Raw genomic sequence first — 12,808 nt, forward strand, 5'->3', positions numbered from 1 at the left:
TTGTACATAACAGGTATAATTAATAGCTAAAATTTTTCACAGCACTGTCATACTTTAATGGTAAAAATCTTGTAGATATACCGTGATTCTAATATACTCTTATATGCCTAGTCAAAGGCTAGTTATATATATATATATACTAAAATATACAACTTACAAAATTTATAACATTTGCAAATGCATAATTGTCGTTTTCATAAGGTTTCTATTTTTTATTAAACATTTCAAAAATATAAAGTTATTTAATTTTTTAGAATCCAACATACTTAAAAGAACAAAACGTATTTACTTTACTTTGAAAAATTTACTACCTATCGTTATTTAAACACAAATGTCAATATTATTCGGAATTTTTGAACGAAGTCGATACCTGTATATACATCATTACAACAAAATCGATATCATTAATTACTTATTTAATATTTCTCCTTATTCTTGTTTTTTCAAAAATAGACTCTAAAGATAAAAGAATATTATTGCGATAAATAAGTTACTGTTATTTCTTTTTCTTTGTATCTTTTTTAACAAAATCAAAATCAGAATCGTCTATGCTAAGAAAAAATTGCAGCGGCGTAACTATGGTCTTTTTACCCACATGTGGTACAGAAAAGTCAATATCTTGATATTTGTTTTCATCTATGCCCCCATATGCTTGTATAGGTTGCATAAAAATATCTGGATCTTCTTCATATGGAACTAATTTCATACAAGTGTCCTCACTTAAATTACTTGATGGAAAAACATCTGTGTTCTATTGTATGTGATATAAATATTTGTCAAGTTACTTGGTTGATATTAAATTTTTGTTAGATCTGTAAACTTAAAGATATTAATACGAACCTGTACATCTATATTATTTTTATATCCTACATCTGTAGAACCAACTGGCATTTGTAAATCTTTTGTTGAGATCATATGATTTTTTAAAAGTCCTCTAATTGCTGCATTTTTATTGAGCCTACATTTCTTTAAAATAGTCTCTTCGACTTCAGTCTGCTTTCTTTCAACAGTCTTAATCTCTGATAGAGATGAGTCAGTACCACTTTCTACATTTGAATTGTTATAACCATAATTATTATTAATTGAAGACGAGCTTTTATTTGAAATAGTATCGTGAGATTTTAAATTAGCTTCTGTTTGTCTAATTCTCCATTGTTCTTCAAGCTTTTCATTTGAATAATCAATCCCACCTGTTGCCTGTAAAATTGAAATTATTTTTTTGATAAGTATCATGTGTTTTAGCTTATAGGTTTACAAGTAATATTTACTTCTCTAATAGAGGATGCAATTTCATTTTCAGGAAGGCAATACTGCTGTTGAGATAAATCATCACAGCTTCCATTATAATTACCATCATCACTGTTACCATATAACTGCAAAATATAACAGGTATATCAACTTATTAAATAATTATTTATGAATTTATTAACTTAAATTAATGGTTATATGAAAAATACTAACATTTACATTTTTTGGAGTCCTGTGCTTCCTTATTCTTTGGTTTCTATTAATATAATCTTGTTGAAGTACAAACAATGGATTTTCATCGCTACAAGGTATTTGAGTCCTCTTCTTAATATCAGTAAATAAACTCATTGTAAGTATATCTGAAAATAAAAGAAATATAAAGTTAAATTATACATATTAAATCTATAAGATTCAAGAATTATGTAAATGTTTCCAAAAAAAAAGTACAACTATATATTCATATAAATGTAGTACATGCAACAAAAAAAAGTACCAGTATTCACTCGTATAGATGAAAAACGCATTTAAATTTTGTTCATGAAAGTAGAAAATTGATTTTCTGTATTTTATCTTATTTCGTCTTAATCATATAACCTCACTTCCATCTACAATATCGCAATAAACTGAACTATGAAGTATTTAAATATAATTCGTCAATATCTTCAGTATTATAATCAACAAGGAGATTCATAAATTTGACTGGTAGAAAAGTTGTCAAATGAACCAATTAAATTGCAGCATAAAAACTTTAATGTTTTAAATTTAAATTTAAAAACGAAACAAAGTAACCTAAATTTTTTTATAGCTTTGCATATTTCTTTTCAATTGATGCATGTATTATATTCTCTGTTTAAGAATAATTTCTTATTTCAATTCTAAGACACATTCTTAATCTATATACATTGTTATCGTTAATTAAGATTTAATTACAAGCATACATGTAAATCGGTATAAAAAAGATAAATTATACTTGATTTGAAATGAGATTGTAGTGATTTGAATAAATATGTTCATTTTCTCGAGGGAATATTATAAATAATCGTTTGAACGATATAAATTTAATAACAGGTAAATTAAAATATTGCCGTATAGTTTAATATCTTTATTATTTATTTGCAAGTATTACAAATAAGCATTACTATTTCAGAATGGTGATGTATCGAACATTTAAATATTAACACGAACAAGAAGATTTATTCTTCTATTTGCACGGTTGCAGTCATTAGTAAATTCGTGGATTATACAAATTATATACCCCTTCTACTAACCTAAGTTCACTGGCTGAATCATGGAATGACGTTGTTTGGAGTAATGTTTGTCAGTGAACTGTCAACAGAATTTATCTTTCCAGTGGTTTTATTTACATAAATGATTTTCTTTACCTCTCGCAATTAGTATTCAGACGTTGTACAGATGTACGCTTGGTTTATAATACTTTGCGAGTGATCATTTTCTACGTTATTCGTCGTTTAAAAGATATATTTCTACACGTGGACAATGCAGGTTAGAATTTATTAATTAATAATAATCAATTTAAATTAATGTGCATTTTGTTATAACGTAATGATAGTGCACTTGCTGTTATATAAAAATTGCTGTTATATATAAGTTGACGGCAGTTACAATATTAAACAAGAAAATAAGAAAACATTTAAACAAATATTGTTTATCTTACAACTGTAATATTAAAGTTTGAAAATAGATTTTGTCATTGTTATTGTCTTCCGATGTTTTGTTTCAAAATATCGAAACAATTTATTCTTCATAACATAAGTATGTAAAATTCATGTTTATTACGTTCACATCCTAAGTAGTCATTTTCAGAGATATAATAATTTTTCGTAACTTTTTTAATCGAATTGGTTACATGTATAAAGTATACCTGTTAACATTCATTATTTTATAATTTGCATGTGCAGTATCGAATAAGGTGAGCTTCTCTAGGGAAAATGGCGTTACAGGAAAAATAGAAATTTTTAGAATCTTAATTTTAACGATATTGATATTAAAAGTGACTTAGAAAACAAAATAATATAATTTTTGATTATTAAATATTATAAAATATAGTATATAATTAAGAAAGATGAATAATACATCAAATGATAAAAATCAAATTTTCGCGCGCAAATATTGTGCGCTAGTGGTGGGGGAAGGTGGGCCTATATATTATGGGACTCGCTCCCCGTGTAGTCATTCTCCAGGGGCCGTCTGCGGAGAGGGGCAAGCGCTCGGTGAAGCCTACGCGAAGGGGCCGGGACCCGGGGAACCGCGGAACCCTACGAGTAGGAAGAGGGAGAAAATTTCGAAATATAATCTATCATACAAATGCTTATTAAAATTCGAGAGGGAAATTTAAGATAGGCAACATCCTTGCAAAATAAGAGAAGCGATCTCTCTTCGTTAAATCCGATAATAAAAGACATTTTTATAAGCAATACAACCCCTTTCAATCTTCATTATCATTTTTCACAGCTATAATAAATGGCCCCAGACAAAGAAGCAAATTATTCTAAAAATGTCTTGAAACAAAGTGTTTTAATTGTAATATCTCGATGATTACCAATTCACCCCTGCTAACAACAAATTATTAATAGAATTGTACAATGTTAAATGAGAAAATCAGAAATTGTCAAGGGTTAAATCAGATTAGCCTGTCCTTGGGAGACTCTAGCACTCGAGGCGTTGAGAATTTCAAGTAAAACCGTAAAAAGGTCGTTTACTTTTGGACCTCTTACGGTTTCATCTCGGTGGTGGTGGTGATATCGAAACATTTATACGTAAACCACACCACACGTGTCGAATACTTTCATTGGCATATGTGTGTGGAGGGGGGCAAGAGGGTGGGTGGAACATTTAATTCGAGCTTACGAGGGAAGTCGTTGATTGAAGACGAGGTACTCGTCAGTTCTGTTTCGACGCTCTTTCGAGCTCCATTGTTTATATGTATACATATATATTTTTTAAGAAATGTGTCACTAATTTTGATAAGAAAACAAGAATTTCTCGAATGATTGTAAAAGAAGAATTTAACACGCGTGTGTTGTACGAGAAGATTTTTGTACAAAAGTTTGACTGTTCCTTCAATTGAAGGATGACGAGTTGGTCTCGTCAGCTTGTTCCTCGAGTTGCAAGGTCAATCTTTTGCTCCATAATTCACGACATTGCAATCTGAATAAAATGTGCTTTGTGCTGGCCCTTTGTGTGAACTGGCAACGGTATATAATAATTGCATCCGAAACTAGCGGCAAACGTTTCTCTTGTAAGTTTGCAAAATATTTATCCTCAGAATAATAAAAAAAAAAAATTGCTATGAATATAGTGAAAAATGCTTCCTTCGATTATTCGTTGAATTTCAATAAATAATTATGTAAGGAAAGAAATGTGAAAGTCGCGAATTTAATCGGCAACCTCTCTTTTGCGAGAAAAGAAATTCTTTTTTGAGAGAATACTTTGAATATTGTAAACGTGTCACTTTTACCTAAGGGTCTTTCAAATTTTATCAAATACACTTTTCGATAGAGTGTTCGTCATTTGTATGTTTGTTACAACGAATACGTGTACGTAGACTGATAAGAGTTCGTTATCGAAACATTTATCTGTATCTTTCAATCGATAATATTGTTAGTAATTTTTTATTTCTTCATAGGGATAGGTACTTCCTATATACATAAAATATTAAGAATGGTATTTCTGATAATATTTTGTACGTCGAAATGTAATTAAAAGGAAGTTATTTTTTTTTATCTTAAAAGGAAATCGATTCAATGTAAAATGGTAAAAAGATGAATTTTTCGAAGGGATATTAGAAAAACACGATCAGAGAAACAGAGTGTTATGAACGTTGCATCGTGAAACTAGCACGGGGCTTCACCTTTCCCCCTAATTAATTTCATAGTAATAGCAGAGTTAAAAAATGCTTATCTTCCCCTCTGAAAATGCGGATGTGCTAGCATATTCTTCAATCAAGTATCATTAATCGAGCTTTTCGAAGCCTCGACCTAATTAATAACCCTGTTTATCAATTTCTTTTAACCCGTCTGTTGCTTCGATTTTTCTAATGATCATTCTTAGAGAATGAGAATCATCGATACCTTTTAGAAACGTACATACGTTTCCTTTGTTTATTCATCCTTTTTCTACTTTTCTGTTGAATGGAATCAGTTCCTTAGAATGGAAGGAGTCTCGTTGAACTCCTTAAATGGAATTGAAAACTGCAGTGATCTTTAGTAACAATAGATCTTGGAATGATTTCTCTTTAATTTAGAATAGTATTTAATTTTGCAAATCTTTGAAACGTTGTTGGAATCATTAGCATAGTTAAATGGAAGATAGTTAATTTGGATTAACTCCCCCCATCATTCTACGATTTTAAAATTCTAGCCCTTGTTAAGAAAATTCAGGAACCTGTTCCCTCCCCTAAAATGAAATATAAAATAGTATTAACCCTTAGACGATGGATCTCTGTAAAAACGAAACCAGAAATTGAATCTTGAACCCCAAGGATTCGTAAATTTTGCTAAGAAAAATTGTAAGTTTTGGCCCGTAAGAGATAGCAAGTATGTCAAGGGCAGCCAGATGATCCTAACAATAAGAGGTCACTTCCGGTTAGTTGCTCACTCGCCTCGTATTATTCCCTCCAACTCGATACCTTTTTTAACGTATTTTTTATTGGCTACGTATCTTTAATAAACGACGTGTTCTTTGACCAGCTATTTGTCAAACAGCAGTTACTATCATTTACATTTAAATTAATGGCTATCGCGAAGATTATTTCGATCGTTGTTAACAATGTGTAGTACTTGTTAAGCATGTTTATGCAAATTAATGCTTGAATTAGATTAACAGGTAATTAAATGTATCCAACTGTATTTAAATTAAAGTGAATAATCGCCTGCTGTTTAACATTTTAATCTGATATTAAACGTATGTCGTTAAATTTGTTTGAATAATAATCTAAAAATTTTCAAATGATATTATCAGGAAATTACCATTTGCTGTTATAAAATCTTTCATCTTTGAATTTTCGTTCATTCATGTTTTTTATTTTGTAGAGTTCAACGGAACAATTAACCCATTACAGTACGGGAACGTTGGAGGAAATCCTGGATAATCCGGACGGAATAACAACGCGAACCGTTTCCGAAAAGATCATGAGTATCTGTAAAAATACAATACACTGGGTGCTCTTTTTGGATGTTTTACTCGCCTTATCAGGTTTGAACTTTCTATTTTATTTTACTTTAATTTTTTACTTCGATAGTAAACTTAATCAAATCATCATAATTTGTTACCGAGCGGTTAATGATAAGCGATTGTGATCGTTTTTATATTAATTCATTCAATTTCCACGTGTCTGCAAGGAAATGACGGCTCGCTAATTGAAGTGACGTTATTACATTAGGAGGTAACTATGCGGAAGTGCATGTATCATTCATTCTTCCTGGGCGATGTCTATGAACTTGGAAAGAAATTTAAATTTTTACCGCAACTCATGTTAATTGTTATATTTCCTATCTTTTAGGAGGGGATTATGGAACTAATTATAGTCACACTTCTAAGGATGCAAATAATTAATTATGTACTCTATATATCAATCGTGATTTTATTCTCTGAAAAAAAGTATTGAAGTACTTGATTAGAAAATTGATTAGTTTAGAAGATATCTTATCGTTAGGGAGAGACAGGGAGAGCCTAGAAGACTCCCTAAGATATCTTCTGAACTAATCAATTTCTGACCCAAGTATCTTAAATCTTTTTTATAGAGAATAAAAATACGCTTCGATTGACGTGTATAGCAAAGTACAAAATTAAAAAAAATTGTTTCAAATGAAATTGCGCGTTTTTGTTCGCGTCAATTGGCGTACCCCTTTTTAAAAATCACTGATATTGTGTGTACCATTCACTAAGTTAGTCCGATAGAATGTAGCGTGATAATCGATGACCATAAATTATTGGTTGTTGCACGATCGTAGGTTCTATTTAAATAAAACGCACACTAGAAACGAAACCATGCGTGCAACGAGAGCTGACTGGAAAACCGCGAACTCTGGTAACACAATACCGCATGAGACGACTGTCTGCTTAGAATTTTTCCGCTCGCATCGCGTTAAATAACTTGGTGCACACGGGTGCGGTGAAACGTCAATGAACTGTGCTAGAATACAAACTGCATTCGACAAAAATACCGAGTCTTAATTACCGCTAGAACCGATCGCGAATAAATTGTCACAGACGATATAATTATAACGTTTAAAAAATTCACCCTGTGCAACTTACCGAAATAATATCGTAGATTTTCCCTTCTGTTCTCCAGTAAAACTGAACTGAAATGGCACCTCTTACTCGCGACGATACGTTAAAGAATGTGTCAGCGAAAGAAGAGTCCGAGTTCTTCCACTTCAAAAAGTGTTTACATTATCGCATTGTTTCGTTCTCGACGAATTAGGGACACGAGTTTCGTACCAGCTGAGCCCTGATTCGTTGATTTTCGAACGGTCAACCACCGAAGCGCCTGCAGCACGGCAATTTTGACCCCTAATAAAAATTTGACCTAGATAGAAAGTAGCGAAGGACCTTTTTTTATTATTTCTAACTCGAACCAAAATTCCTTTGTTTATTTTTCGTTATTTTGATATTCGATATACGATTTTTACTTGGCTATCGTTGTTTATAAAAGAATTCATAAACAGAATAGTTTCTATAAACATAAGATAACCCTAGTGGAAACAAGTGGTAGGGTGATGCAGTTTCCGGTTGCGGTCGAAGGCGCTTGGGTAATCGGATTTTCAGAGTTAAATTTCTTGGTTAATCAGCATATATATCTTGAATATAACGTTATTAACGTGTTGCATATACTTTGTCCATCAGATTCTCATCTCGTGTCAACATAAAAGATGCAGAATCATGATAAGTTTGCTTATTATTATCAGGAAAAGCGTACGATCTTGCGGACAGTATTGCGCATGCGCGCGGGCATTTAATACTTATCTAGTGTCTGGCGTAATAGGCGCGCAGTATAGTGTGACACTTTACACCCAATTAGAGGAACCGCGCTCCTATTTTTTTTCGACTCTTTTCTCTATTTCTCGCTGTCCATCTCCATTGTTCTATCATTTCTTACGTTCTTCTTTCTTTCCTGTCCGTTCACCCTTTATTCTATCATCATTTCGCACGTTTACGCGTGTACACGTGCCAAATTGAACATGGTCAAGAGCACGGGAAACGAGAAAGTAGCGCCGTTACGGAGGGCTTCTAAACTGGTCACTAAACGTAACGTGTACAGCATGTGTGAGTATTGTATAAGAATAGACAGAATGAAAGGCGAAGAGAATGCTGGAAACACGTGCATTTTCGTGAGTAATCGCGTCAAAAGTTATAATCTTCTGTGCATGCGCAATATTGTCGTGTAATGATTCAACGTTCCCGCTTGTTAGAGACACATTGTTAATATGAGTCACGTTCATGTACCTTATGTACATAAGTGACTGTGAATAACAAAACATGGGAAAACAGAATTTCAGAGATTGCATTTACTTTAATGTTAAGATCGGTGACGTTCGCGGAAGCTCCTGACTTCCCCCACAATTTTTAATAACCAGGGACGGATTTAGAGGGGGGCAAATCCCCCCCACATTTAGAAAATTTTTACCCCCTCTCCCCCCAAGCAAATTCTTTTTTGCATGCATCGGTAACGCGATGTCTTTTACATTTAGATACGATTCAAAAGCAATCATTTTTTTAATTATTAATAATTTATTTTATTTTTCAGTTATCGTACTTTTAGCAGTATTGGAATTCTGGACTCTCCCACAACAGGGTATCGGCTTTTACTGTAATGATCCAAAAATTTCATTTAAGTTTATGGGGGACACCATTTCTATGACCCTATTGATAATTGGATGTCTCTTAATGCCGCTTTTAATAGTACGTATAAAAGCGAAATAATTTTTCAAGTCGCTGAGCGAGAACGAATAAATAAAAAGATAATTATGCTTCTTTTTGTAGTCTCTAAAAATATTTTACCATGTTTTAGATATGGATAGCAGAGTACACGTGCCATCCGGCAAACGCGTACAGCAAGGATTTAGGATGCGCTGGTTCCAGGATGAAACAAATATGGTTATGGTATGGTCATTATTCAATCGGAATAATTTCCTTGGTATTCATATGCGATGTCATGAAAACTTTGGTCGGTGAACCGAGACCTCACTTTTTGGATACGTGCAAACCACGCGAGGCTGAGAATTGTACCGATGAGTTAGTACTATTTTTTCTTTATTTTATAGTTCATTTGAAGCATCAACTTTCTGCACTTCGACAGTAAAACTTTTAAAAAGTAAAGGATGAAAAAGTTACAAGTGTGGTAAAAAAATTATAAATATGTATCACTTCGACTAACATATGTATTTTTTGTTTCAGGTACGTGGAGACATACACGTGTACGAATACGATTGATTCAAGCTGGTTCGTCTCGGATTCCAGTAAATCATTTCCATCTGGACACTCTGCTCTTTCTATGTTCGCATCTATTTTTATTGTGGTAAGAATCAGTGATTTGAAAAAAAAAATTCTCACCGAAGGTTTTTCCACAGCGATGTACATTTCAGTTTATTACAATTTGTCAGAATAGGTAAAGGTTCTGATAGATACAGATAATTGTATTCAATAGCTTTTCACCTTTTTGACCATTTGTTCCCTTCGCTATTCGTTGCTCCCCCGTGACGAGCGATTTATTTATTATCTTATAACTTAATCCCTTTTCGTAAGCCGGTGATTAAGTCATAAACCGGGATAAGCCTGGTCACTAGTACCACCAGCACTTATTTAAGAGGGTCGTCCTTTAACGGGACACTAAGACTTCTCTGAATAATTACATTTAAGTTAGATGTCTGCATCTTTCAATTATACACAGTTCCCTTTTGTTTGCAATGAAAAGAGGAAAAGCTTGAGAAATTGTAAAAAATTTTTAATTATGGAATATTATACATTACATTAACAATTCAATGCACGGGTTAGGCGAACTAATAAAATTCATATTTCTTTTAGTTGAAAAGTACAAGGCAGCTTTCTTCTATCACCACCTGTTGCGGGTGACAGTAAATTCATAAAGCCATCGGATGCCACCCATTCACATTTTCGAGCTTAGAATTTCGTTTATAGCATCGTGCCGTAAAGCCATCTAACTAGACGTCAAATTTTCAGAATTTTCTTTCAAATAGAAAACGCTTTACGACTTCATAAGTCTGCGATGAACCGTCCGCTAAGGGATTTCTGCGAACCTTTCATACCTGAAAACGACCTCTCGTCGTCGAATGCGAATGAAAGCCTCTATTCTAACTGATTTCATTCTTTCTTTTGTTACAGTGGTACTTACAAAATCGTTTGCCAAGTCGGACATTTTTTCTGAAACCGTGGCTGCAATGTATGATATGCTTGTGGACTGTGATATGCTCTGTAACCAGGATCAGTGATAACAGGCATCACTGGTGGGACGTGTTAGCAGGGGATATCTTAGGACTAGCTTTTAGTGCGCTAACCGTGACAGTGGCATGTCGTAGGTTTCGTTTTAACGGGGACGTTTCGCAGATCTATAACGACCCTGTAGAAAACGGTCAGATTAGTTTTAACAACAAAAGGCAACAAAGTGTGAAGCAATTGTTGCCTGAAACAACCGTTGAAGAAACTCGTGAATTGAAAAACGTTAAACCGACCTCGTGGAAGGAATAAGAGAAAATAAGTATTTTGATAAACTATACTTTTTACACAAAAATTACCGGTGAGACTTAATGCATAATGTGCGACGCATTAGGCGTTGCACTCACTAAAATTTATTTATTTCCTTCGAAGTTCGTGAATGTTCAGGATTACTTTGATTGCTAGTCGAAAAAAAAATAATTAACAATAGAGGAATAATGTTAAGTAGGGTACAATTACCTCCGATGGTAAAAGGTGTTTCCTTGTTTTCAGATGGTGAAAGCCATTGAAAACAAGTAAAACGTGTTCCGCCAGTTTTATTGAGCACTTTGGAATATTTTCAATAATTCCTTTCAGTCTTTAGGAAGATACATATCAATACGAGTAACTGTAAACTTACAGTCACCATGCTAATAACATTCCCTATAATAACGATTAAACGTATCAAACGACAAATTTTAATTTTTCAACAATATTAGTAAGGGTTTGAGAGTAAATGAAATCTAATTACCTCAGTATACAAAAGATTTTAATATAATAATTAAGGTTTTATGATTCTGCAATTTAACAGTAAGTGTACTGAATAAACAATAGTTACCGTTATTCTTTACACACGGTACTCCAATGATATTATTGTAAATAAATAAGAATTTTGGTAGAAAAGAATAGGCAAATAATCAGCTGGAAAGGTGACGGAAATCAAAGGTGGATTTTTATTATGAATCGGTATTCTAAATTCGTTAAATTTGGGTGGTGTAGATGAAGAGTATTATTATAACTTTTATACCTTATATTCTTATAGAGAGATGTAGTAATTTTGATAAGAACAAAATATTTTAGAAAGTTCATAGTGAATAATGTAATGGATTGAAAGAATCCTGTACGGTTTTATAAAACATATACAAGATTTTTGCACTCGTTTAACAACTTAAAGTATGGTGCAAACTAATATTCACAAATATAATAAATTGTATCGCGAGTCTGTATTAAGTTAAGGAATGAAAAAAGTAGCTTTTACTGTTTCATATGGTAGCTACGAAAGTAATTCAGTTTTTAATATCAAAATAGGAGTACATTCCCAGTAATATTCTAATAGAAACACGTAAAGAGATTAATTCAAAATCGTTTGAACAAATTAGAAACTTTGTTCAGTATTAAACTAGAGGGTCCATTAATAGTATTTTCATAAACAATTCTCGTAGCAAGTTAAAATTCTTTTAGAACACGCACACGGAAATGGTTCAGTATTAACCATTTATCTTTATGATCTTAGGATAAATCACAGTTGTGCATGTAAAATTCTATATTTGCTCATAAGAGTCTTTTAAGTCTTAATTTATGATTGTGTATTAAACGTTTGATGGTAGCTTGTCAGGTGATTAAGGATTTATTCATTAATTATAACATTCCGATTGTGATGCAAAATTGTAAATACTATAAGTGTTCTATTTAAAGAGAACAGTGGGTTGTTGAAAGTATTGTAATATAATTATGTTTTAAGCAAATTTGTACGTATATATATATACATATATACACACAAATATATTTCCGCAAGTTTGAATCTATATTAATTTTTGTCTTCTTTCTTGTACTTTTCAGTTGAGGAACTATGGATTTAATTTTGACTTTGATAGAGTGAAATGTCACCCCATCATGATACTTGAGGGTTGAAGTACAAAAGTAAAGTATAGATGACAGAGCCGGTCATTCGTCAATGACGTTGAAACGAGGAAAAGAAAAGACTTCGGTGACCCAGAAATTTCCCTTTCGCGGTTCGTTCTCTTTTCTCTTATTTTTTTCTGTTCGCGCGTAAATGGATGGGATTTAATTTAGCGGTCAGGTTGAAGCAATTTTTTTCTTTTTTGCG

General features: G+C 32.6%; 2 protein-coding genes across 6 annotated transcripts; one reads left to right on the plus strand and one right to left on the minus strand.

Moving 5' to 3' along the window:
• Positions 1-487: 487 nt before the first annotated feature.
• Positions 488-8,143, minus strand: LOC114875272. Of its 3 annotated transcripts, none has more exons than XM_029185381.2 (5): positions 7,525-8,143; positions 1,462-1,607; positions 1,269-1,373; positions 841-1,197; positions 488-751 (listed from the first exon to the last, which is right to left on the minus strand). In XM_029185381.2, the coding sequence occupies exons 2-5, from the start codon at positions 1,594-1,596 to the stop codon at positions 497-499; spliced, it is 852 nt and encodes a 283-aa protein (XP_029041214.1). In that variant the 5' UTR covers positions 1,597-1,607; positions 7,525-8,143; the 3' UTR covers positions 488-496. The 3 variants fall into 3 exon arrangements, with proteins under 3 accessions (XP_029041214.1, XP_029041213.1, XP_029041212.1); XM_029185380.2 differs by lacking the exon at positions 7,525-8,143 and adding an exon at positions 2,517-2,606; XM_029185379.2 differs by lacking the exon at positions 7,525-8,143 and adding an exon at positions 1,742-1,957.
• On the plus strand, positions 2,666-12,495 carry LOC114875267 (phospholipid phosphatase 1-like). Of its 3 annotated transcripts, none has more exons than XM_029185363.2 (6): positions 2,666-2,751; positions 6,300-6,462; positions 9,017-9,171; positions 9,281-9,504; positions 9,667-9,787; positions 10,612-12,495. In XM_029185363.2, exons 1-6 carry the CDS (start codon positions 2,746-2,748, stop codon positions 10,972-10,974), a joined length of 1,032 nt encoding a protein of 343 aa, XP_029041196.2. In that variant the 5' UTR covers positions 2,666-2,745; the 3' UTR covers positions 10,975-12,495. The 3 variants fall into 3 exon arrangements, with proteins under 3 accessions (XP_029041196.2, XP_029041197.2, XP_029041195.2); XM_029185364.2 differs by lacking the exon at positions 2,666-2,751 and adding an exon at positions 4,146-4,507; XM_029185362.2 differs by lacking the exons at positions 2,666-2,751; positions 6,300-6,462 and adding an exon at positions 8,276-8,535.
• Positions 12,496-12,808: the final 313 nt, after the last annotated feature.

This window comes from Osmia bicornis, chromosome 8, assembly GCF_907164935.1.
Source record: "Osmia bicornis bicornis chromosome 8, iOsmBic2.1, whole genome shotgun sequence".
NCBI classification, from domain to species: Eukaryota; Metazoa; Arthropoda; class Insecta; order Hymenoptera; family Megachilidae; genus Osmia; species Osmia bicornis.